General features: G+C 38.9%; 1 protein-coding gene across 7 annotated transcripts in view; it reads right to left on the bottom strand.

Annotated features, from left to right (window-relative positions):
- rapgef1b (Rap guanine nucleotide exchange factor (GEF) 1b) overlaps window positions 1-23806 on the bottom strand; it is a 43519-nt gene that overhangs the window by 11742 nt on the left and 7971 nt on the right. For 4 of the 7 annotated variants that reach the window (XM_079256645.1, XM_079256648.1, XM_079256649.1 and 1 more), the window contains exons 2-11: window positions 8708-8853; window positions 8082-8260; window positions 6316-6472; window positions 6127-6215; window positions 5882-6040; window positions 4352-4402; window positions 3698-3812; window positions 3386-3566; window positions 2308-2829; window positions 1338-1540 (exon numbers count right to left, since the gene is read on the bottom strand). In XM_079256645.1, coding sequence (XP_079112771.1) covers window positions 1338-1540; window positions 2308-2829; window positions 3386-3566; window positions 3698-3812; window positions 4352-4402; window positions 5882-6040; window positions 6127-6215; window positions 6316-6472; window positions 8082-8260; window positions 8708-8853 — 1802 coding nt within the window. The remainder of the gene's footprint in view (window positions 1-1337; window positions 1541-2307; window positions 2830-3385; window positions 3567-3697; window positions 3813-4351; window positions 4403-5881; window positions 6041-6126; window positions 6216-6315; window positions 6473-8081; window positions 8261-8707; window positions 8854-23806) is intronic. The other 3 variants (XM_079256647.1, XM_079256651.1, XM_079256646.1) reach the window with 2 other exon arrangements.

Raw genomic sequence — 23806 nt, 5'->3', positions numbered from 1 at the left:
GCAGCAGAGATGGGTGCAGTTTCACTGAACTCTCAGACAAAAGAGTGATAAAAAAAAAAGAAAAAAAAGCTCAAAGCTGTGGAGTGAAAAAAAAAATAGGACAGTGGACATTGAGAATCTAGGTGGCCTGGGTTGACTGTCTCACCTCTAAATCTATCTTCTTTTCTAAGATACAGTGATGTACCTCACATCAGTTTACTGTCTGCAGATATTGTCTTCAATATAACCACAAACCACCAAGCTAACCATGGATCAATTTAGTCACATTTATCTCAAATTTAGTTTGGTTCTATAAGCTATTTAGAATTGATCATGAAATCTTCTATGATGCTATTTATATTCAGATTTGACAAATATTCAACTTGAAAACTCAGTTTATTTTCTTTCATCAGGACTGTGAAGGTGCAGATGGGATCTGCAGTGCTAAGACTGCCAGTTAGCTGCCATTTGATTACAATCCTGCAGTGCTCCAATCATGATTTTGCACAGATGGACAGTATATTTGTTAGTTATTCACCTGAGTATATAGTTATTCACATGAGTAAAGAGAAATACCTTAAGAGAAGATATATTAAATGTGACAAATTGGCAGAAGAGTTTGTTCAGGTAGGACTTATCAATCACACTAAGTAGTAAGAGTTTTCATGACCTTTAAAGGTTTCATGTCAAACTACCCTCCCCTGGTACAACTCATCCCGTTATATCTCTGCTGCCACTGACTCACTGGCAGACGGCTGTCTCAATTAACCCAGACGCCACCCCAGATTAAGATAAGTGGGCTGGATCTGATGCGGGGCTGATAAAGGAAAGCTTTATCTCCCTAACAAGCAAACACCTCTGTGTGCACACAAATGTCGACTTTGGCCACACACACCCAAAACAAAAAAACAACAACCAAGAAGAGATAGAGAGCAGGGAAGGGGGGCCTGAAAAGGTGAGGGAGATAACACGATAGGACAAGGCTTGAGAGAAAATTGACAAGGATTACCACTGGAATGTACTACAGGACCAGAATGCACAATGCATTCTTTTCCAGTCTTTCTATCTAGCCAGTATAAAAAGCATTAAAACACATGGATGACCTGTGAGCACTACCCAAGGGTTCATACCTGCTCTCAACTCCTTGTCACGACTGTGGGTAGAATCTTACAATTTCATAGTTTCATTGATGAAAGTCGTTGAGTTCTAACTACAAAGTGAACCGGACAATTTCAGGAAATTTAAGTAAAATTGAATCCAATTGAAAAGAGACATGCCGTAACGTCAAACTAAGTGGTTTGGGATCCTTTGAATGATGTATGCCGCTCTAAGCACACATATAAAAAGGGGTTTCTCACCAGTTGACGTTGTTTTGGTGGCAACGCTGGGGGCTGCAGGGGCTCATGAACTGAGTCAGTGCTGCTGAATGAGTCATTGAAGCCACAGACCTCCTGAAAACGTTTGTTGCGCTGCTCGTAGATGCTTTCACTCTGTGGCATTTGGTAGAAAACGGAAGGTTGTGGCTCAGAGTAGTCCTCCACAAACTGCATGTACTGAAGAACTGGAGGATGAAAACAGATTTTGTTATCAAATCATTCATTATTTACTTTTACCATACAACAGTCAACTACTTAACTTATTTCTGAGATTAATTCTTTTAATTAAATATGAAAATATTTAATAAATTTGGGATGAAAACTAAATTTGCACCAGCAATATCCTGATCTTTTTATTATCTGTATAGGCAACATATACCTGCTTCCTACATCGTCATATGCCTGGATAACATCAATTTGTTCCACTTGTGTTCGCGCTGATTCCAAGTTTATGTATACAAACTTGGATTCAGAGCAAACACAAGTGGAACAAAGATCCTCCAGTGACACAAAAGTGAGTATTACTGTGATGGATTTTGTGTAAAATATGTAGAACTACTTAAACTCAGGTTGACCTTATTGTCTTTCTGACATTCTACACAGCTGAAGTCATACACTTTAAAAAGCATTTTACAAGCAGGAAGGGCTGACTGTATGGATGACATAATACAGTAACATTAAAGGAAGTGATGCAGCAGGTGGGTCAGGAAATGACCCAATTGTGGCCTTTGTGCCCTCAAAGCCAGACCCATTGTGGCACATCCTAACATTTACTTCCTGTTTCAATTGACAATGAATATTTATATGACATAAGCTATGCTTCAACAAGCTAATGCCAACATGCAGATCATGCCTCGCAGTTCTCCTCCCTTTGATTTCTAAGGTCTGTGTACCCTACGTCTCATCCTCCCTCATTCACTTAATCCCGAGTGCCACTTTTTCTCTTACTTACTGTGTTTGCTTTTCTTTTCTGGCAGCGGCGGCGGTCTGGCAGGGACATCTGCATTCTCGCTAGCAATGTACTGGGAAGCAAACACTCCCCCATTTGTTTGTGGCATAGGTGAGATGGGTGTGAAAAGGGGAAATGGCGGTGTAGGGTGAAGCTCTTCCTCTGATAGGTTGTCATATTGGGAAGGGTAGCGCTCATACAGCACCCTGGATCCTGCATCTGGGAATGGTGGCGTTTGGGTGCTGCGACGCTTCTTTAGGGGCAGAGCAGGTGGAGCGCTGATGCGGTAGGATTGTAGTGGATTGGTTTGATTAGGCTGAAGGGTCCAGTATTCTGGCTGCTGGGGTGGAGGAGCACTGAAACGGGGATGGGAGGGATGCTGTCCAGGAACGGGGGAGGAGGACTCGCTGTGAGATTCAAGCAGTGGACTCAGGCAACCTCCCACAGGTATAGGAGGCAGGTTATCCCCAACAGACAAGTCTTGATGGAGGAAGTCATAATCTGGGTCGTAATTCTCTGTGTTGTCTGCAAATGTAGGAAAAAAAGGAGACATATATATATATATATATATATATATATATATATATATATATATATATATATATACACATAAGTGAACACTAGACATGAAGACATTCTCTTTTTAAGTACCTTTATAATAAATGAAAAATAAAATGTTCATGATGAAACAAACACTGATAAAAGTCATTTAAATCCCTGACTGAATATTTAATTTGTTCTCTTTTTATGTTGTAAGACAAGTCAACTGTGCACAAATTATGGAAGGTATCAATGTTTAAGATGCTTTAAAATCAACATTTCACAATTTGTGCATGTGCACAATTTGTATTGCCTATGTCACATTTGCCGACGCAGTTACAGGTTGAAATAAATTGTCAGACTACGTGAGAACTGTGGACTTTACTTTTCAGTAAACAAATCAAAAGACTATATTTAGCCATCTCAATTTATTCCTCTTGTAAAATAACAACTTGCATGTATAAAAGGATTTAAATGCACACATTAGAGAAAAAGTAAAAAGCAATACAGCTGATTTCTCTAGACTTGTTTGTATTCTTACCGAGCGTCTCGCAGCTGGTGTTGCGCGAACACTGACCGCTGTCCTGCTCCATGGAGGAAAGCTGCTCATCTGACTTGCTGAGTTTTCCCATGCTGCTACAGGGAGAAAGGCGTGGAGAGTCTCCACCGTAGGAATGACTCCCCCCAGAGAAACGTCTCTGAAGGAGCTCTTGCTCATACTCCTGCACAGACACAGCAAGATCTATTCTTCTCCATTTCTTTTATGGCAGGTATATCTGCAGTACATTATATTGATGCATCTATAAGCTAAACTCAAAGGACACCACAGAGTATAATTCAGTTAATGCTTTACCTGTCTGTGGTCACTGCAAGGCAAGCTGGAGCCACGACTCATTGGAGCAACCACTGCCACTGGTGTAGGCGAAGGGGCTGACTGGCGCTTCTTAGGGGGCAGAGCTGGTGGCGGACTATTCACAGATAAATTAAAACATCTGAATAAATAAAAAGGGATGCTAGATGCTTGCGTCCCATAAGCAGCGTCAATAAGGTAGGTCATGTTACGTACACAAAACACATTTTTCTGGCATGTATGCATACAGAGATCCACACATAGATACATGAACACACACATTATCACCTCTTCTGTGGAAGAGAGATAAAATTGAGGGTGTTTCATGTTAGCCTCTTTCATCTATGACATAAAGCCATCCTGCCTGCTTAATTACTCTCAAAGAGTTAATATCAGGTCAAAATGGGAAGGGTCAAATGTAAGTGACCATGACATGGATGCTGCTAGCGAAAAGACACTTAATAGGTCAGTCATACACGCTCATGCACTCTATGGCCTTCTGATTGGATGATAAGGTCTTTAGGGAATACCAAGGATGAAACAAACTTTGGGATAATGCAACCATGCAACCCAGAAGCTTTCATCCAATCCAGAAGATTTATGGGGTCGAGGGTGGGATGTTACTATGGAACTGGATGAACCTATGGGCTGACATACTTCTCTTTCTGAGAGGCTCTCCTTTGGCCAGCGTCAGCACTCAACTGTGCTCTGTTTCCAGAATCCAAAGGGAGACCAAGGATGAAAAAAAAAATTGAGACACAGCAGAAAGAGTAAAGAAAGAAGACACAGTGCAACAAACAAACAAAATGATCCAGATTTGAAACCTCAAGTATGAAAGTTGTGCAAGAGACAAAGGATGTGAGATGAAGTTGGACAAAATACTAAACAAAATGTTTAACAGTAACAAGTTCCATGTCTATGAAAAGGAAAGATATCAGTGGAAATAACCTGAACACACTCTTTACTCCACAGATAATGTTCTGACAATAAAATGTCAAACAGCTTATATGAGTGAGAGAAGAATAAGCACCTCTGACAACCGTGAAAAGGGTCCAAAAATTGGGCATGACTGATGGCAGTTTTTAAAGGTGGGAAATCAAATAAAATAAAAAAAAATAAAAAATCACATATCAGTATTTTGTGCTTCACAATTCTAAAATAAATTTTTTTTTTGTGAAAAAATCTTATTTTTCAAATAAAATTAAACAAAAATACATATACAATTTTTTTGTCATTTATATTGTTTTATTGATCTTTTTACTTGTCTTCTTGGGTATTATAGCAGCAGAATGATGGTCTGGCTACTGTGTTGTTTTTTCCTAATTGAAATTTAGAAAAATGACAAGCAAAAAATTTTTCGTACATTTTTTATTCTGTTTTTAGTCTACAAAAATCACAAATATAGCCGAATCATAAGAATCGCAATTCAAATCAAATCAGCGCCCAAACGAAACCCAAAATTGAATCGAATTGGGACAGAAGCATATCATCACCGCCCAAGCAGTTTTACCCAAAGCATAAAGCTGGCCTCACACACCCAGTGTGATGGGTGTCCTGCTGAACTGCTGCATGGCTGAAATTGTGTGTATTCACACCACCAACCCTCCTGCAGAGCCATTTTACAAATATTGGCCTTGTTATTGGACATAACTTGACACATTATGTTCTCAACGATTAATATATTACAAAAAAAAAGAACACAAAGTTGCCAAGTTGTAACTTTACAGAGTTACATGCAATTACTGGCATTTAAAGAAAATCACTTGATCATCATAACAAGCTGTAATTTTAGTATCCGACACATTTCCCACACATTGAAAACAGAATATCTGTTCTGTGCTGTATCAGAAACAAGGTTGATGTGATGACCTACAGTTGTTTTGGCTGTGAATACTGTGCAGAACTGCTTTTGCAATGTCTTCCTTAACTGTGAAAAAAGGCATCATAGTGAGACTTAAAAAGCTACGGGTGCACTGTGAATTGAGCCACTAATAATATGGGCTTATCAAACTCTAATCTGTTAATATGGCAACCAAATTAAAATTCATAATACTCTGCATTTGCAATGCAAACTCCACGCAGCCGGTGTGAAGCCAGCCTACTCTTTGCTGGAACAGTTGCTCAATGATCTAATTATTATTTTAGTCCATTATAACTCTGTAATATTTAGACTGATCATTTCCTCACCTGATTTCTGCCATTTTGGCTTCAGGAAGGGGGGGTTTGGGAGGAGCTACATCCTCATTGGGTAATTCAGGAGCAGCCTCTGCAGGAGAAGCTGCTGGAGCTGCTTTATTTGAGACCTCCTGCTCTTGATCTACCAGGGGTATCTCAGGTGACACACTGCTGGATAACAAAAAAACACCACAATTTGAATGAGCTAACTACTTTCAGTTTCTGATTGTACGGCTTCAAACATGCTTTGTTCTCACCTCTCTGCTGTGGTAACAGGTGGTGCTGGTTTGTTAGGAGTGGTGGGTGACGGCTGCTCCTGTTTCTCTATGGTCAATTTCACCAATTCCTATTAGCAGACAAAGCAGGCAGCTCCGTGAATAAAAAAGAAAAAATCGAAGACATTGCCAACATCAAAATTTTCTCCTCAATCGGTGCAGCTGGTGTACCTTTACTCCATCCAACACTGCTTTGATGAAACCAGTGACAGTTGCAACATTTTCCTTGTCCTCTAAGTTGATGCCATCCAGCATCACCTGGTCTGCCCAACGAATGAGGTTGGCCAGACTCTGAAACACACGACTGTAGCAGGAAGACAGTGCCGAACTATTGACACAGAGTGATTGGAGGGGGGATCGAGAGGGGGAGAAAGAAATATTATTATACAGTAAAGATTAAACAGAAATTATGTCAGAGACAATGTGGATTCAACAAAACAATGGAATGGGGATGAAGGGAAGAATAAAAAAAAAGAAACAAGCACATTAGGAAGTAAAAAAAAAAAAAAAAAAAAAGACAAAATTCAAACACCTGATTTAATGCAGATAACTTCTATTCCCATCTATTAAACTTCTTTTTTGGAGACTATAAGCTTGGGGCTAGGAATAAGTGTTGTATCACTAATAGAAAAATGAATAACCACACAAGAAGTGGGGTGTTTGTTTCTCCCTGCTACTGATTGTGTATTCAGAACTAACACTAAGGAGTGGCAAAAGCATGTATCAACATGCAGCAGTTGAATTACAGAGCTGAAATATCCTTCTAGTGTCTCTGCAGGGCTTAGCCTCAAACTGAGCGAGAGACAAAGGAAGCTATAAGAATGGATTTGATGGATGGACAGATGTGGGCTACAGGTTAGAGTGCAGCTGGGAAGATGCACTGTGATTCTCAAATAGTAGGTTACTGGAGTGTCATTTTATTATGACTAGATTCTGTAGATTGTAGAGGCAGATACAAATTAGCAATTTAATCAACTCACACTGCAGTATGAAGGAGTTGCACTCACTGCTGACCTACTTATTTCAGCAATATTGATTCAAATGACTGCAAACAACCCAACAAACCTTTACTCAGTGTTTGTTAAGCAAATAAATTTTCATCCCAAAAAAAAGCAACTATAATTTTATTTGATGACTTGCCTCAATTGCCATAAAACCTTATAGGTGGATTGTGAAACTACTACCTTGTAGCAGTGATGCTGTATTTATCTCGGAGCCTGAGGTTATAGGAAAACACTAAACTGCTACTGCAATCTATTGGGCTTTTATTCCTCAAGACCCCCAGAGATGACTGCAGCAACAATCCAACAACTGCATCTAAACACAGAGCTGGGAGATACGAAATCATTCACCTCTGGCCTCCATACCTTTAGTGGTACTGATGGATGGGGGGGAAGGAACAAAGAAAATAACAGAGAAGTTTGAACATGTCCTGACAGTCCAAACAAAAAAACTACAGCTAATGTTCCTTTCACAGGAGGAGGTGAGCTGAATTGTGCAAGAAGTAATACAAAAGTTACTCATTTAGAATCTGAAAGATTCATCTCTGTTCCTCAAACGTAACAGTGCTGATTATGTGGCACATAAATACAACGTGTAAAGCTTCAGGAAGCCTTGAGGAAAGGAATGTCGTCAGTCACAACATATTATCAATCTCCATAAACCGCTAAGAGTGAAAGACAACATCGTGCACGTCCCACCAGGCAACCAGATATATATTACGTCAAGGGACAAGAATGATAACAAATAGTACACTGACTTATTACACCAGCAGGAAGAGAACTGCAATCCATTGGGCTAATACAGTTTTTTTTTGTAAAGTTGATTAAGTGAAGAAAAGAAAACAACAGAAACAACATGTATATCTTTTGGAGATCTATGAATGAACTTTCATGGTCTGACCTGGATATTCCATCTTAAAAATATGCACCACTCACCTTTGCTGTATCCGTGCCTCTACCTGAACCAGAGGCAGGATTGCTTCAAGCACCTTGCTGGCTGAGCCTGGAAGCATCTCCAGCACCTTCTTCTCCACCACCATTTTGTCCACAATTGTCTTGAAGTAGCGCAGGGCACTGACAACTTCTTTCTCTTGCTCCTCTAGCCTGTTAACCTTCTGAAAAAACAAACAAACAAACAAGATATTAAAGAAAACATTATGTTTAAATGGATTTACTTGCAACATTCCCCAATAATGAGAATTTAACCTTTAGTCAAATTTGCAAGATGACTTGTTTATAGTATTTTGTTTCATAAAGAACTTTGTTCTTTATGCACCATCTATCAAGGAATCTGACCTGAAGTGAACTTTAAGAGGAATTTTTTCCCCCCCCCAGAACAACCAAACTCTGTTCAGATCTTTATAAGTTATATTTGCTATTACGTAGATAGCTTCTACAGTGACTGGGAGGCTGTGGCAACCAGCGGGGAATCTCAATAGAACATGGGAAGACCAAACATTAGAAGGCAAAACAATAGTCTTACAAATGGGCTAACAACACACAGAAGCTGTGGGAAAGAGATGGATTTTCCAAAATACACATGCTTTTGCACACAAACACACCTTGTTAGCCGGTTTTTCAGTATTTTTGTCTGCTGGTTCAGGCTGCAGCTGCTTCCCTTTCTTCGATGGAGTCCTCTTGATCTTGGGAGAATGGAACTTGTCCTTCAGTATCATGGTGAAAGTGGTCAGATGGGACCGTTGTGAGTCTATGAACAAGAGGAAAACAGAGGAATTTGAGTGGCCAATTAAAGAGTAAATATACTTGGGAAGGTAGAAATTAGATATAAACAGATGGCACAAGCTACAACAAAATGGTGGCATTGCTATCAAGTAACTGTGCTCTTAATTAAAATAAATAAACACATACATACACACACAGATACATGCATACGCACATACATTCATTTGAGTTTAGGTTAGATACCGATTCCTGTTTCTTTTCTCCACTGGAGAATCTTAAAAGGCAGAAATATACCAGAGGAGCATTTGCAGCATCTGCACTTCATCTTTCCTTTTTTTTAGGGCAACATAAATCTCCTGGGCAGGTTCTTCCAGCAGCTCACATATGAGACAGACACAGACAGACATATGCAGCTATAAGAGAAATGCCTGTAGTTATTGCTTTATGCCACACAAAAGAGAGCAGCTTCATAGCAGTTAAGTAATTTAGCAACTTAGTGTCTTCACAGAAAAGTGTGCTGGTTTTGCCCACCATGACTGATTACTTGCTCATCATCTGCTGTCACCCCTTTTCTTTGTCTCTCCCTTTATCTCAAGAGATGAATACGAATAACAACAGTGGAGGCCGGCAGGAAGTGTGGATTTTTTAATCAGTGACAACATTACACCTCTATCTGATGAAATCTACCCTCGCCTTGATGACAGCAGAAGTTTGCATTCCAAGACCATAAGCATTAAAAAAAAAAAAAAAAAACCAAAAAAAAACTGTGGATGCTGAACAGCAATGAACAGCAGGAAAACACCACAAAACTGGTTTCCAGCTGGGCAGCACTTTCATCTGCACCATTGATCAATATGCCACGCACATATCCACCCCACCGTTCTCTCTCTCCATCCCTAATCATCATCATCCCTAACCCCAGGCAATAGCCAAAGATTGCTGAGGGAGCCAAGGACAACTGTGTCTCATTAAAAATGCTGATGAGAATGCTTTCAGTGGGGTTTCCTCCCAAAACCAATGCACGCGATAAGAAATGCATCACTCCTCTGACTCATGTTTTAAACTGTGTTTTTAAAAAAAATTCTAGATCAAAGCTGTGCAAAAACAATCCAACACTGACTAGTTTGTGAGCCTGAGTAACTTTCCAAGGTTGCAAAGCTGATTCAATAAACTAAAGTTACTAGACATGTACTCCATGATATCTCATCACTTTCAAATGGCATCTGACCCAGTTTTACTCTTCAAATAGGTCGAATCAATCACATGCATGTGAAGGCCAATTTATACACACAGAAAATAAAATCTCTCTTCCTCTCCCTAAACATATCTATATCTATCACATTTTTATCATATCTCTTTTAAATCTTAATGTGAAATTATTAAACACTGACAGTAAAATATAGCAACAAATCTAGTACACTATGTAGGATTAAAGAAGACAGAAGGAAGAGGAGCCTGAGTTTATTAGAGACAGACATGTGACTGGGCACTGTAAAGACCCTGCAGACAGGGACAACCTTCTCATCTCAACAGCTGTCTAGATCAATGCACTGTAGCTTAGCCACAGGGGATATTGTGCTTCTTTGGTGCACACTGGTACAATATGAATGACATAGCTAGGTCTAAAAGTGAGCGATACCCTGAGGCGATTCAGACTAGTCAGTTTTGCTGTGAGCTCGACTGCCATTCTGGCACTGTGTAAGGCAATCAATATTATCTTAAATGCATGGCAACTGGTATATAAATTTAGTCTCAGATAATCTGATATGTAGATTTCCTCCCTTTCTACTTGGCACAAATGCAGAGACTGTGACTAACAAAATATTTTGGACAGTTTCACCATTTTCCAGCTTATAGACAGTCCCATAAGGACGTTGTCTGAGTTTTACAAGCTGCAACCTGGCGCCAGTCAAGTAAAATTAGTCACCACCATGACTGATACAACTGGTCTTCAAGACATTATCACAGTACATGTAGGCCTGCAGCTTGTCATGCGCATAGAGCTCCATCCTCTGTCCCTTTTCACTTCTATACATACTATTTCATACTTCAGTTCAGAGAACTGAAAATCCCCCCCTCAAAGTTGCACCTCCATCATTAACATTACATCAGCAACACAAAGGAATAAAAGAGTGAATGAAAGTCAGAGAGAGGCAGAAGGACGGGAGAAAACAGTGAAGTTCTCTGTTACAGTCCAACAAGCCTTTCTGCCTCCGTTCCTCCACCATAGAGCAGCCAGCCATCCCTTCTGCTCTCCCTTACTTCCTGTCTGCTGCTCGCCAGAATTATGAGCTGGTGAGGTCATTGGTTGCAATGTCTCTCACACTGAATTAGACTAGTCATGGACTGAGCAAAAGTGAAAAAAAATCTCAGTGAAAACACTTCTTTCAGCTGCTTAGGACACTATTAGACAGTCATACTGATGTTCCGCCTAAACTTTTACTCAAATTCATCAGAAAAAAAATGGATCGTTCTCATAGACCATTTTAAAAATTTTGCTTGTAGAGACAATGAAGATTTGAGATAACAGCTGCCACCTCAGTTGGGACTTTTTTTTTTATCCCTGCTGACTCCTACTTGTGGCTAACATACTCATTTCAGAATAGTGCATAACAAAGCAGCATATCTTGGGCTGATAAACAACAGTGTGGTTAGTCTTCTATAAAGGTTTAGTTTTGTTTCTTAAAACTGTGAGCTGATTCAGCCTCACAGAGTCCCAAACTCACGTCTCCCCTGAGCCAACAAACCACATTTAAGTAAGTTGCTGCAAGTTTAAAACTCTGGCTTTAAGGTATCTGTGAATACCAATAAAGAGAAACACCACAAGAAAATTGGTTCTTTGTAAATTGATGTTGGAAGCAATAATTAAAGACTTGAGGCGGAAAAATGACAGACGTAACCACAAAAATCTGATAAGATCAAATTGGGATGGAATTTACAAGCACAGACTGAAATTCTTAGGGCATTTTGCTGTTCTTAAAAGGCATCGGAGACATTTAGAACTAAACAATGCAGCCCAAACAACTCTTCAACGAAGTCTCGGAGGGAGTTTGCACACAATTCTATGGTGTAGTTGAATCCCCAGGAGCTTTCAAGCCCCTAAACTGTCTGAAGACATTACACAAAAAGTAAACAGATGTTTACATGCTGTTGCAAATTCATGGACACTTTGGGCAAATACACACTTTTAGTGTTAAGTAAATGCAGTTAAGTACATTGTCAGTTGATTAGGTGCATTTTTCACCTCTTATGTCAACTCAATAGATTTCTACATTTAGTAATGGTGCCTTGAGGCGATGCACACTGTAGATACTAACTTTCCAGGTAAATACTGTCCTCCAAGAAAATACAGCAAGTCTGGGTTCCTAAATCACAAATTAATATAAATCTTTGAAAAAAAATGTTAAAAATCCTTAATTCTTAGTTTAAAAAACTTTTTTAGCTGAAATTCCCACTATTTGGCAGTTTTATTAGTTTCAGTTAAATGAAAGACATCACCTGGTATCATTTGCTTGGTTTCTTTTTTTACCCAGTGTGATTAGTCTTAATGTACTTCCCCCTCCAATGCACTTACAAAAATAAGCAAACAAATGAATGCAACGGTGTAGTCGTGACATATGCTTGTCCAGGTTGGACCGATGATCTGACAGGGTGGCAGATTGATGTAGTTCTTGTCCAGTTCAGGTGTGATCTATACATGACAGCTGGTTGCCCCTTCTCTAGACCTCCCCCGTTCAAAAAGAATGAACACAGGGTGGAAGGATAACAGGGGAGGTCATGCTTCAGGTTACACACACAGCTGTCAGCTCCTGTTGAACCTCTTCCTAGTGAAAGTGTGAGCATTTATGAAAAGGATCTGCCAGATTTAAGTGTGCAACAGGAGTCCCAAAGGTCACTTTGCCAACTGTTAGAGAGATAAGGCAGCAGTGTGGGAGAAAGTGATCTGTGTGTAAAAGTAGTAGTTAAATTTCTGTCTAATTGTGTCCCAAAGAAATGCAGCACAGAAATAGTTTTTCTGAATGAATTATGAGAGAACAAATTAATTTTATTGATATTTATTCCAACTTTGACAGTCTTTCTTTCAAAATAAATGAAGATCAATTCATCAACTTCTTCAAGCCATAACAACAATTTGTACAACTGTAACTTCTTATTAAATGTACCTTCTTGTCACACTTGAGCACAATTTGAAAAAATAATGAGAAACCTCAGGGTGCAACTATGTAGTAAACAATTAGTGCATTGTTTATGTGCGACTCCACCTGCAATGAGTCCTTATTGGTCTATAAAAATGACACCAAGTGAATAACTGTCTGCTACACAGCAGAATGACAAATATGGAAGAGCTGAGCCAAGTTATCATTGCTCCACAGGCAAAGCTGGTTGTGGTGCAATAGTGGGAATTGGGAGCCTGAGGCCCGTGAGATAACCAGCAGGGAGAAAAATGGAGAGGAAAGAGAGAAGTTCAACAGGAAACAGTAAAGAGCTTAGTGAATTATTTATTCTCTCCATTGTAGTGGTTTCTTCCTGCTGGCTAAGTTCAGTTTTCAGCAGGAATCCTCAATATATACTTGGTTAGCAATAGGAAACGCCATGGTCTGTGTCAGTGTGTCGGAGGCAAAGCTGCCCTACCATTGTCCATGGTAAACAGCTGATTTGACAAGTAATGGGGGTGCAGTCCAATGGTGTGTTTTACAGCTTTAAAGCTGTGCCTTTCCATTGTCTCATTCATCAGAAAGCCACAGAGTGATGGTTGGCATTAAGTCCACTTACAAAACGTGAGAATATGATCTTCATACTTCTTTAATGATTCAGATGGCTGTCATGTCATAACGCCATTATGGTTGAATTTTAATTAATCTTTTTCTCTGTGCAGGACTTTTATGTTTTCCTCACCACGTGACCACATGTGCTTCTAAAAAAAGAAAAAGGATTTGTAACCATAATTCATTTTCCTCTATTTTCCTTTATTTTAATTGATAAAACAAATAAAAGAAATGATGCCTGTTCAGTAAAAAGTTACATTTGTCAACATATTTAACAGCATCAAAAAAGAAGCAAAATGTACAGGCAGCAGCATACTTCTAGTAAATTAACAAAGACCTCAGCGTATTCTGAATATCCACAAAAGTATATCCGAATTTTAACCAACCAACCAAGTTGTTGATTGCCATCTGCCATTACCAGTTAGAAAATTGGTGGCAACATGGCACATACTATGGCATTCTCATACTGATGACATTTTATTGATACAGTGATCCCTGTGATCAGACAGAGACTGAAACAGCAAAGTCGTGTCATCATTTGAGACAGCAAGTAGGATAGATAGTTATTTCTGCTCCAAATTGTGCAAAATGACTTAACACGGACACTAATCAGAAGCAAAAAAAAAAAAAAAAGAAAAAAAAAAAGGCTGCGGTAGAGTTTGTAATTTGGTTGACCCTTTTTTAGTTGGGACGAAGCTTTGATATTGCTACTGCATCCTTTCCCAGCTGGAAATATGCAATGTGGTTCCTGGTGTCTGTCAAGCTTTGAAAATATTTTTTGTTTGACCTCATAAAAACCAAAGTGCTTCCATATGCGAACTTAAACCATGTGAATCCATTTGCGAATCCATTTAGAGCAGTGATCTTAAACTGCGGTCCTCAAGGGCCACTTTCCTGCTCCAACACACCTGACTCAAATGTAATGGATCCAACAGCTTGCTGTTGCATCGTGTTCTGCATGCCAAACAATTTGTGTGACTCTTGACAACTGGAGTATGAGATCACTGAATTAGAGTCCTTCTTGACTACATCTTGATGCATCAATCCTGCATGAAGAATTTGCTCATTTTCCTCACGGCTATGAATTACCAAGCAAACCTTATTCAGTGGATGTTAACTGCTCAAACTATTAACCTTTGGCATCTGAACAGAAAGGATGATCAACACCTGTATCCAGTTTCTGACTAATAAGACAGTTTCTGAGTTAATTAACATGTAAATATATGCTTAACCTAAGTAATTAACTAATTAGCCAAACAGAATTAATTTGTTTTGCAAATGCAAAATGATTAAATCTCGTTGAAATTCCTGATAAAGTTCCTGATTAAAGTGTGCATTTTTTGTCTTGTTTTTCTTCTCCTCTTCTTCCAATAAAAAAAAATAAAAAAATAAAAAAAATAAAAAAATCAACCTGAGTTGGTATTCATACTGTCAACAGCTTTCACAGACATGCCCTTCGGTAAAGTAAAGTAGCATCACCAGCCATGGGTCACTGGTCAGGAGTAAATATCAGTGTGGTGATGGAGGCGCTCTGTGTCCTTCGTTGCATGGGAACAGACAACCTGATCAACCATGACTAACAGAGCATGCCCGCACAGTAAAAGCAATCTATAATGCAGATCCATATTACAAAACAGCAAATCAGATCTATAACTGCTTGATGAGGTTATTTTTGGTCATTTGCATTAGAACTTTGTGAAACATGATGTGAAAGTCAGTCAGAGTTTTGTGAATTCTGCTTTCAGACTTAGACATGACACAGTAGACTGACTGATAACATATTAAAAAATGGAATTTCCCACTCTGTGAAAGAGAAATAATTATCTTTATGACTCAAGAGATAATAACAGAAAGTTCTGAACTACCTCCTCGCCCTTTTGTCACTTTGGAGTTGTAATAATGGCTTATAAAGCGTTTAAAAAAATGTTAACACTATGAAAATGCAATCTAAGCTCCAATTTTATCAACACACGATCCCATAAAGGTACCACTCCTTCATTCTCTGTAAAGAATTTCCTGATAGAGAACTGAAATGTAAAATTAAAAAAAAAAAAATATGCAGCTTTAAGCCACAATAAGTAAAAAGCAAAACAAGCATAAAAACAAAACTTCCTTTTATTTCTTTGTGACAAATCTTTTTTTCTGAAGTTTTCTTTTTTTTTTACGACATTAATATAGCATTCAAACGCATACAGCAATCTGGTAGAGCATCGTCTATTATCTGTGCCTTCAGACATACTTAAAAGTTGCATGGATATTTTACACACCAACTCTCACAGTTGTACTGCTTCAGCTTCATGGATGGTAGAAAAGGCAAAAACATCAAGAGTTACAGTCATAACATAGCTTAAAATAAACTACTATGCCTGATCTCAAGGCTACTGAGGTTAGAACAAGCTATGCACAGTTCCTTAATTACACTGCTTGCAGATGAAATGCGGTGGATGCTGGGCAGCTATTGAGGGCAGTAGGTTAGTGTGAGCACTGCAAAATGCTGTCATGGTACTTGTAATCGAGTTCCTGAGCACAGTGCTTTCAGTTTGAAGCCTATCCATGTTCTACACAGGCCCTTTCATGTGCTAACACACAGGGTGATAATAGGATTTCAAATTAATGACATGACGGGTAATTGGATGGAAGTTCACTTAGCGGCTTGGCACGTGTATCGTAATTTGTATTACTGAAATTATATTATGGAATACACCTGGAATATAATCTGATTATAGGCACAGTGGATATTAAATTTGATGGTGGCATTTTATTCAAAGGGTGGAACCATAAAGCATGTGTGGAAGCCTTAATGCCTCATGTAATGAGGTATGAAGCTAGCAAAACGCATCGTCCCAAATCTCTTCATTGGCTTTTCGCTACGCTTCTCTAAGACTTCCAACCAGTGATGCAGCTCTAATGTGTGTATACTTATATCCTTAGATCTGTTGTTGGCACCCATTCACTTCTTCCTTCTTGTGTGTGTTAATGGTGAAGACCACATTCCTTGAATGCATTTGCACATCACTTGGAGAAAACAAAATAGTTTAAGCAATTATTCCTGGAACTCAGATGACACAAACAATTTATTCTGATAAAAGTTGTTGGGCTTTTTTTGTGCATGCTACTGTATCATGCATCAATGTGCTCGTTGCGGGTTGGGACTGACCTCTAAGTTATAATGTGTGGAAAATAACCGCTGCTCTTTGACAGCAAGATTGCAAATCGTTTGGTTTCAATATAGGTCGACATCTCATTATGGGCAGCGGACAAGCTAATGGAACAAGTTCATGGGTGCACTTGGCACAGAGCTTCATTGGGGGTTTCACTGAAAGCTATGCAGCAAGCCCTGAGGTCTAGCTGACTCAATTGTTCTATGAACAACTGACATGCACAAGCGTTAACACAAGCATCTAGTGACAGAAACAAGCAAGCATACAAAGAATCTCTCTATCGCTATTCAACCATACATAAAAAAAAAAAAACTACAGAAAGGGGGGATAGTTTGCCTTCAATGGCATTCCCAACAAATAGAAAATAGAGTATAACACAAGAGACGGAAACATTTGATGCCCATTATTAAAAAAAATTAATAACTAAATAAATATAGAGAAAAATAAATAAATAAAATAAATGGAAAGAAAAAACAAACCAAACACAATAAACACCAACATGTCACAAGGTGTAGACTAAAGCCTGTTACATACTCCACGAGAAGCGAAAACTTTTTTCTTGTTCTCGAGGCTCCGAGAAGAAAATGACGTCATTTTGTTCTCGCGGACATGTTTGAGGACATTTCTTGACATACCGTGCTGGCAGAACTTTTTTCTTGCGGGGCTGCGAGAAGTATCGTTTGATTGGTCAGACATTGGAGGTGGGCGTCGTTAACACAGAGAAAGCATGAAGCGGAATCGCTGCTTCCGTGTGTTTGCTGTTGCCGGCAAAACGGATTGTTTTGATAAAACAGCTGATCGAGGTGGTGAGAAAGTACGAACATTTTTACATGTGGCAATAAAACACTCGGACCCAGCCACGTGCACAACCCGCCCTGCCGCGGACGAAGCTGCTCGTTAAATATGAAACTAGAAACTCAGAGAGCGGAAACCTCCGCCAAGCACAATGTTTAAGAATCCTTTTAAAACATTCCTGGATCCAAACGGTGATCCTGATCACCACCAGAATTTAATCAGTTCTTCTTTTTACATTTGCAACAACTATTGAAATATTTATAAAATCCCTCCGTAACCTTTTAAGTTATCTTAAGCAAAAAGACGCCGGGAAAAACAACCTCCTCGGCGGAGGTAACAACTGGGTTCATTGCACATAACGCAGACAACCCCCCCCAGCCTAGAGAACAAGAACTCAGTTCTTGCTTCTCGTGGAGTATGTAACAGGCTTAAAAGAGGTTAAGACTAAAGGTAAGAATTTTATTACAATCTGCAGCGATTCCTATACACAATTCAAGCAATGGTATGTCAAAACAGACATAATACATGTCTCGTTTGAGGAAGTTTATCTCAGAAGGAGACTTTCATTGTCTTTTTTTCCCACAACTTTACACAATTTCTTGAAGTCTTAATGAAATTCAAGTGACATGCTTTGGTCAAAAATACCAAAGAAAGACAGTACAAAAGTCTCTTTCATGAATTTATGCTTCACCGCAGAATCCTGCATGGGTCCTGTTTTAACAATTCGCACTGGTTCCAACCAGTTAGGATGATTACCAAACCTGATCCATCATCAGCGAATATCTCCCAAAGAAATCTGGGGCCAACGTCTGATTCGTTGGCTCTATGAATACTGGCTGGATGTCAAAGCTGGATTTAGACTCACGCAGTACTGGGTACAGTATAGCTGACCCTACTGTAGCGTACTATCACACTTAAAAAATAAGCAAACTGGCCAATCACAAGGGAGTACTGCGTAATCATGCTGCATAGCAGGGGTGCACGTCAGGTCTGGACAAGGTCCATATGAAGCCTCCCTGGATCTACGCAGAGCCTATGGCACAGACATTGAAACCGACCTTTATGCTGCACAACTAAAACCAGCTTAAATCCAGCTTTACCTGCAACCTGTCCTGCATGTTAAAGCATTAAATAACTGTAAACACAACAACTGTTAATATATTTGAAGATTTATTTTAAACAGAACTTGCTCCTAACAATTTTTTTAAATTACACCAAACCACCAAGCTACATCCTTATAATTGTTTTTTTTTTTTTGTTTGTTTTTTTTTTTGCTACTTGCTTTAATAATTTGATGTGGAGTTTGCTTTTGCATATACAAGATATCCTCCGCCATCCCTAGTTTCAGCTAGGTTCTACATTCCTGAGTTAAACAACCAGCAGCAAAAAAAATATCTCCCTGGTATTTGACTGGACGGCGAGATCCCTCCATAGATGAGTGCAAGGTTTGGAAATACTCTCGAAGAGTTTCACAATAAAGGTTACCCTCAGCACTTGATAATTAAAACAGTTTTTATGCCCACAAAAATAAGAAAAACAAAGAAAAAAATTATCACAACTGATGCACCTGTATTTTAAAAGTATCCGCCCTCACACATTAAATGTATTTACGCTACATCATTTTTACCTGGAAAACAGTTGTTTTTTTTATGTTACCTGACCCGTTGTAGGACTTTACCTCGGCTCACACTGACCTGCTTAAAGGCTCATAATGAACCACTCCACTCCTCTTTTCTACAGGTTCTACCTCCTTTGAGACTGTGGGTAGGCTGCTCGAAGCTGCTTGAAGCACATTTAAAATATGAGTATAAAGTAAATGATAACAGCTCACAATAGCATATAGAACAAACAATTACCTACTTAACTGAGTGAAAAGCTCATTAATTCTCCAACACATACATTTTCCATATGCAGCTGGTCTCTATACCTAATCGGTATAATCATAGTATGTTGAAAAAATGTTTTAAATGCCACAGTGAGGAACTTTGACAGTCGGCCTGCAGTTTTATGCTTTATTCAAAAGTCATGTAGTAATTTCCCCTTTTCATACCGACTATAAACCCTGGGTTTTGTATCAGGCCATTTTTCTGTGGTAAAGAACAGTTGCTTTTATTGGGTACTTTACATTCACACTAACATACTTGTCCGCAATGGCTGAGCTGCCAATGATCCATTCAAAGAAACAAAAAAAAACAAACTATCTGGTAGAACCTCATCTCATTTCTGCCTGTAGGTACATGAACAACATACCTGATGGAGTAGCAAAGCAAAAAGTGAAAGCAAAAGTGTTTCAACCGTCACCGTTTGCAGTGGAGAAGAGAAAACCATCATAATCTGAACTTCAAGTTTGGGTGAACATAAACATTTGATTGTTCCATTAATATAAGAGAAACAAATTAATTACTATACTATGCAGACTTCTAATAGCGAAAGACATGGGCAAGGGAAGGGAAAGAGGGAAGACATAGCAGGCATCATCTCTCACAAAAGGGGATGTAACAGAATACTACCAGGTCTTGCTCAAAAACCCAAATAACTTGAAAAAAAAGTTCTTTCATGATATCACTGTAGAGAAGATGGTTTGTGTTCAGAAAACACGCCAAAGAAAAGAAAATCTGGACAAACTTTTACTTATTGATAAGAATTTTGTGAAAAGCTTGCAAGACATCCACCAAGATGATCCATCCTGCTTCTAAACTATTAGACTTGACACATCTTATATTATTGCGCTCATGCAATGTTTCATAATGTCATAACATTTTAAACGTTGACTCCTTATTGCAAGAAATAACATTATTTAGCTCATTAAAAATAACTGTTTAAATTGCTGTCAAAAAAAGCTATTGGGAAGTTGTCCCCTGAATTTAAGGTAGTTTATAGATGACACTCAGTAACTTCTGGGGGCTCTAAAGTCAATAAATTCTTTTTAAAAAGTGCTGCAAATCGCTCGCCAATTCCATATAAATTCCAAACATTTACATAAATGATCTCTTAATAGATTTAATTTGATTATTTTAATTTGATGCTTGATACATTTTGGATTGAAGAAATCAGATCCAAGTTTATTGATTACCGTTCCAGACATTACGAAGACCTAATGATGAGATGAGAGGTCATAAATTGATACAAATTATTAATTATATCCCAGTCCTGAGAAATAAATTAGGCTACCACAAAACGTATCAATATTAACCAAATTTGATTCAAACGGAGACAAACGCTTGTGTCATACAAATGTGTTTAAAAACGGGAAATCACAACACACACATATAACACACCATCCTGGGTACCCCTCCTGTTCCTTCCCTACTGACGCCGTAGCCGCTGGTATGATTTCCTGTCTCCATCGTTAACAGCCACTCCCTCTTTTCAGTCCAGAGCAGCCTGGTCTCTACATCTGTTTCTCCAACTTCCCATGTAACAACGTACCTCATTCAGCAGGACTAGCACACCAACAGAAACCTACACAAGATAAAGAACCTTCCTGTGAAATACCACCTGACATAGACTCAAAGCAACCAGATTCTTTTGGTAACCTTCTGGTTAAAGCGATTTGCTGAATTTTCTTTTTAAGTATACTTCACAGCTTGCTTTCTAAACTAAATCTTTCAGTAGAGAGAGCACATGCAGGCTGACAGGCAGCAGGTTCACCTTGGGTAAAACCAACAGACTGAAGGACCACAAAGTGCTATAAATACCCAGCTTGTCAGTATCTGTAACATCAAGCAGCATCAGACGAGACACTACGGCATCGAAAAGAATAAAAACGCCTAAAAATACTGAACTGATTTCAGAGTCCTCAGTGATCAAGCAGCTGTTTGCCAAGAGAACACAATGCAAAGAAGCACTATAAAGCACTTGAGATAGGATACTGATCTTACACACAGACAAACAGCCACAAGGGAACCAATCACTTCACTGCTGAGTGCAAGACAGAGACAGATACAGAGAGACAGAAGCAGAGGCAACAGTAAATGGCCTCAAGCAGTGAGGAGTGGTACCACTCTCCTCCTGTAGAGTGCTGTACAAAGCTGATCTTGTCTGTACAGCAGGGTACTTGTTATCCTCTTGACACACTGTGCACAAACTCTGCATCGGGCTGGACTGACAGACGCCACATAATACAATGAATGATACATTTTAAAGTTCAAATGCCCTGTTGCGAGCTGAACTCTCACAACTTCACTAGAAAAATAGGCTTGGATGACAAGTTGTTTGTCACAAAATCAAAACTCATTTTCACACAAAGTTAAGCATCAATCATACCATTGACAAAAAAGAAGCGCTGTGTTACATACTAGGATGAAGTCAACACTTCAACTTTGACTCCTGTCAGGGATGGAGCAGACAGTTGAATTCTCATAATATAGAAAACTAAAGTAAAAGTAGCAGTCAGGCTTTGCCACTTCGGAGAACTGATTGTTTTACAGTACCTATCAAAAAAGGCTGTGTGAACTACACATTGACAGCTGAATGTTAACCCAAAAACACCTGCTTAAAAAAAAAAAAAAAAAAAAAAGCAGCATAAAAAAGACCTATGGCTCCTTTTTGGTCATTTATGTGGGTCAAACTGTTGGTGATTGCTGCTTTTGTGAGAGTCATGCTGTTCTGCAAGGTAAAGATTTTCCATCACAGGACTGAAAAAAGAAAGGTACAGAAAGCATTAATATTAAATGGCAGAAGAAGAGAACTTTGGGTAATGAGTTTATTACATTGTACACATCTTTGGCTTCATTTCCAGCAATGAGTGAAAAATAGAAGATACTGGCAAGAGTCCTCAAACAACTGAAGCATGCGTGCATCTTTTCATAGTGAGATTAATAAAAGAAACATGTTTTTGGATAAAATTGTGTGAATTTTAAATTAATAAGATCTGAATATTATATTTTGAATATTACACTTTGCTTTGGCACACTTTGTTGCCATTTAAAAAGTGCATTCACCCTTTGAGGATGAGAAGAAGCATCCGAGAAGAAGTGGGTCAGGCTGACACAATCCAACAGTAAGTCTCACTTTGCCCAAGGGGCTACAGGCTCATCAGCCAGTGATAAAATAAACATTATGAGTGTTCACGTACAAGCTTTTCGTTTGGGTATGATAAAAAGGATAAAAAGTTCCTCTCACTAACCCTAACATGGTAACCTAGGCATTGAAATAGCTCCACACACCTTTGTTGAGTGGCTAACTGGGCTCCATGAACACCAAAGTACAAGGAGCACCTTACCCTAACAAAATGACTAGCCAAAAGAGAGGGGGTTTGCACGTGGCCCAATAACAAGGTTTCACAATGAGCAATGTACCCAACCAGGCAAACACACAGACACATCAACACAAACTCATATCTGCCTTGACAACAGCAGTGACTTGTTTGCTCGCAATGTCAACTTCTCTCTCCATTCCTGATTTAGACTGGTGTCGGAAACTGGCAGCAACTGACACCCCCTCCATTGTATGCCAGCTCACTGACCTAGCCATGTCACTTGGGGGTCGCAATGATTTGACACTGAACATAACTACATACAGACATAACCCGATTCTATACCCTTTTCTCCATTACCACAGTTTCTGCCATATTGATTGTTGCTTTGAGCAGCATCACTATCCATAAAACTATTTCTGCCTCTGTTCCTACTGTTTACCTGTTTTCTTTTTCTTTCTCACCTAAGTTTGACAGATGTATTTTGTGTTTCTTCATTTAAAATCACACAGCATCATTGGAAGATTTGGTTAACATATTGCAAAAACAGTCATGTCAAAGTGAATCACAAACATTCACAACAAGTTGTACATAGTAAAATATTGGAAAACAAAATCAAAGCAAAGTGAAACATAAATGCTGTCAAAAGTCACTGAAACCAAGAACTGAAAGGTTGTCAAAGGCCACAGTTTGACTTTCAACAGTGGTTCTCAGAAAAACTAGTTTTAACTATAGCACTTACAAACTACCTTTACTGTCATGTGTACTCAGTAGTAGTAGTAGTTGTAGCAGCAGCAGGAGCAGCATGCAATTACCTTGCATCAGTATGAAATGATAAAACAATTCCAAGACTTGGAACCAGTAAGTATACTTTTTTAAAACTGCACTTTCGGTCATTTTCACATTTGCTGGAAAAAAAGTGGAAGGAGTGACAAAGAAGAGTCCAGGTAAACTGTAGTCCAGACAAACTGTAAAGTCCCCGCAGCTTTTCCAGCTCATCTAAGGCTGCACTAACACATCCTGATCTGTAACACCATTCAGTGCATCTGTTTGAAACAC

The sequence above is a fragment of the Telmatherina bonti genome (genome assembly GCF_933228915.1).
Source record: "Telmatherina bonti genome assembly, chromosome: 17".
Lineage (NCBI taxonomy): Eukaryota > Metazoa > Chordata > Actinopteri > Atheriniformes > Telmatherinidae > Telmatherina > Telmatherina bonti.
Note: the sequence above shows the minus strand (reverse complement) of the source record. Positions and strands in the feature narration are given on the sequence as shown.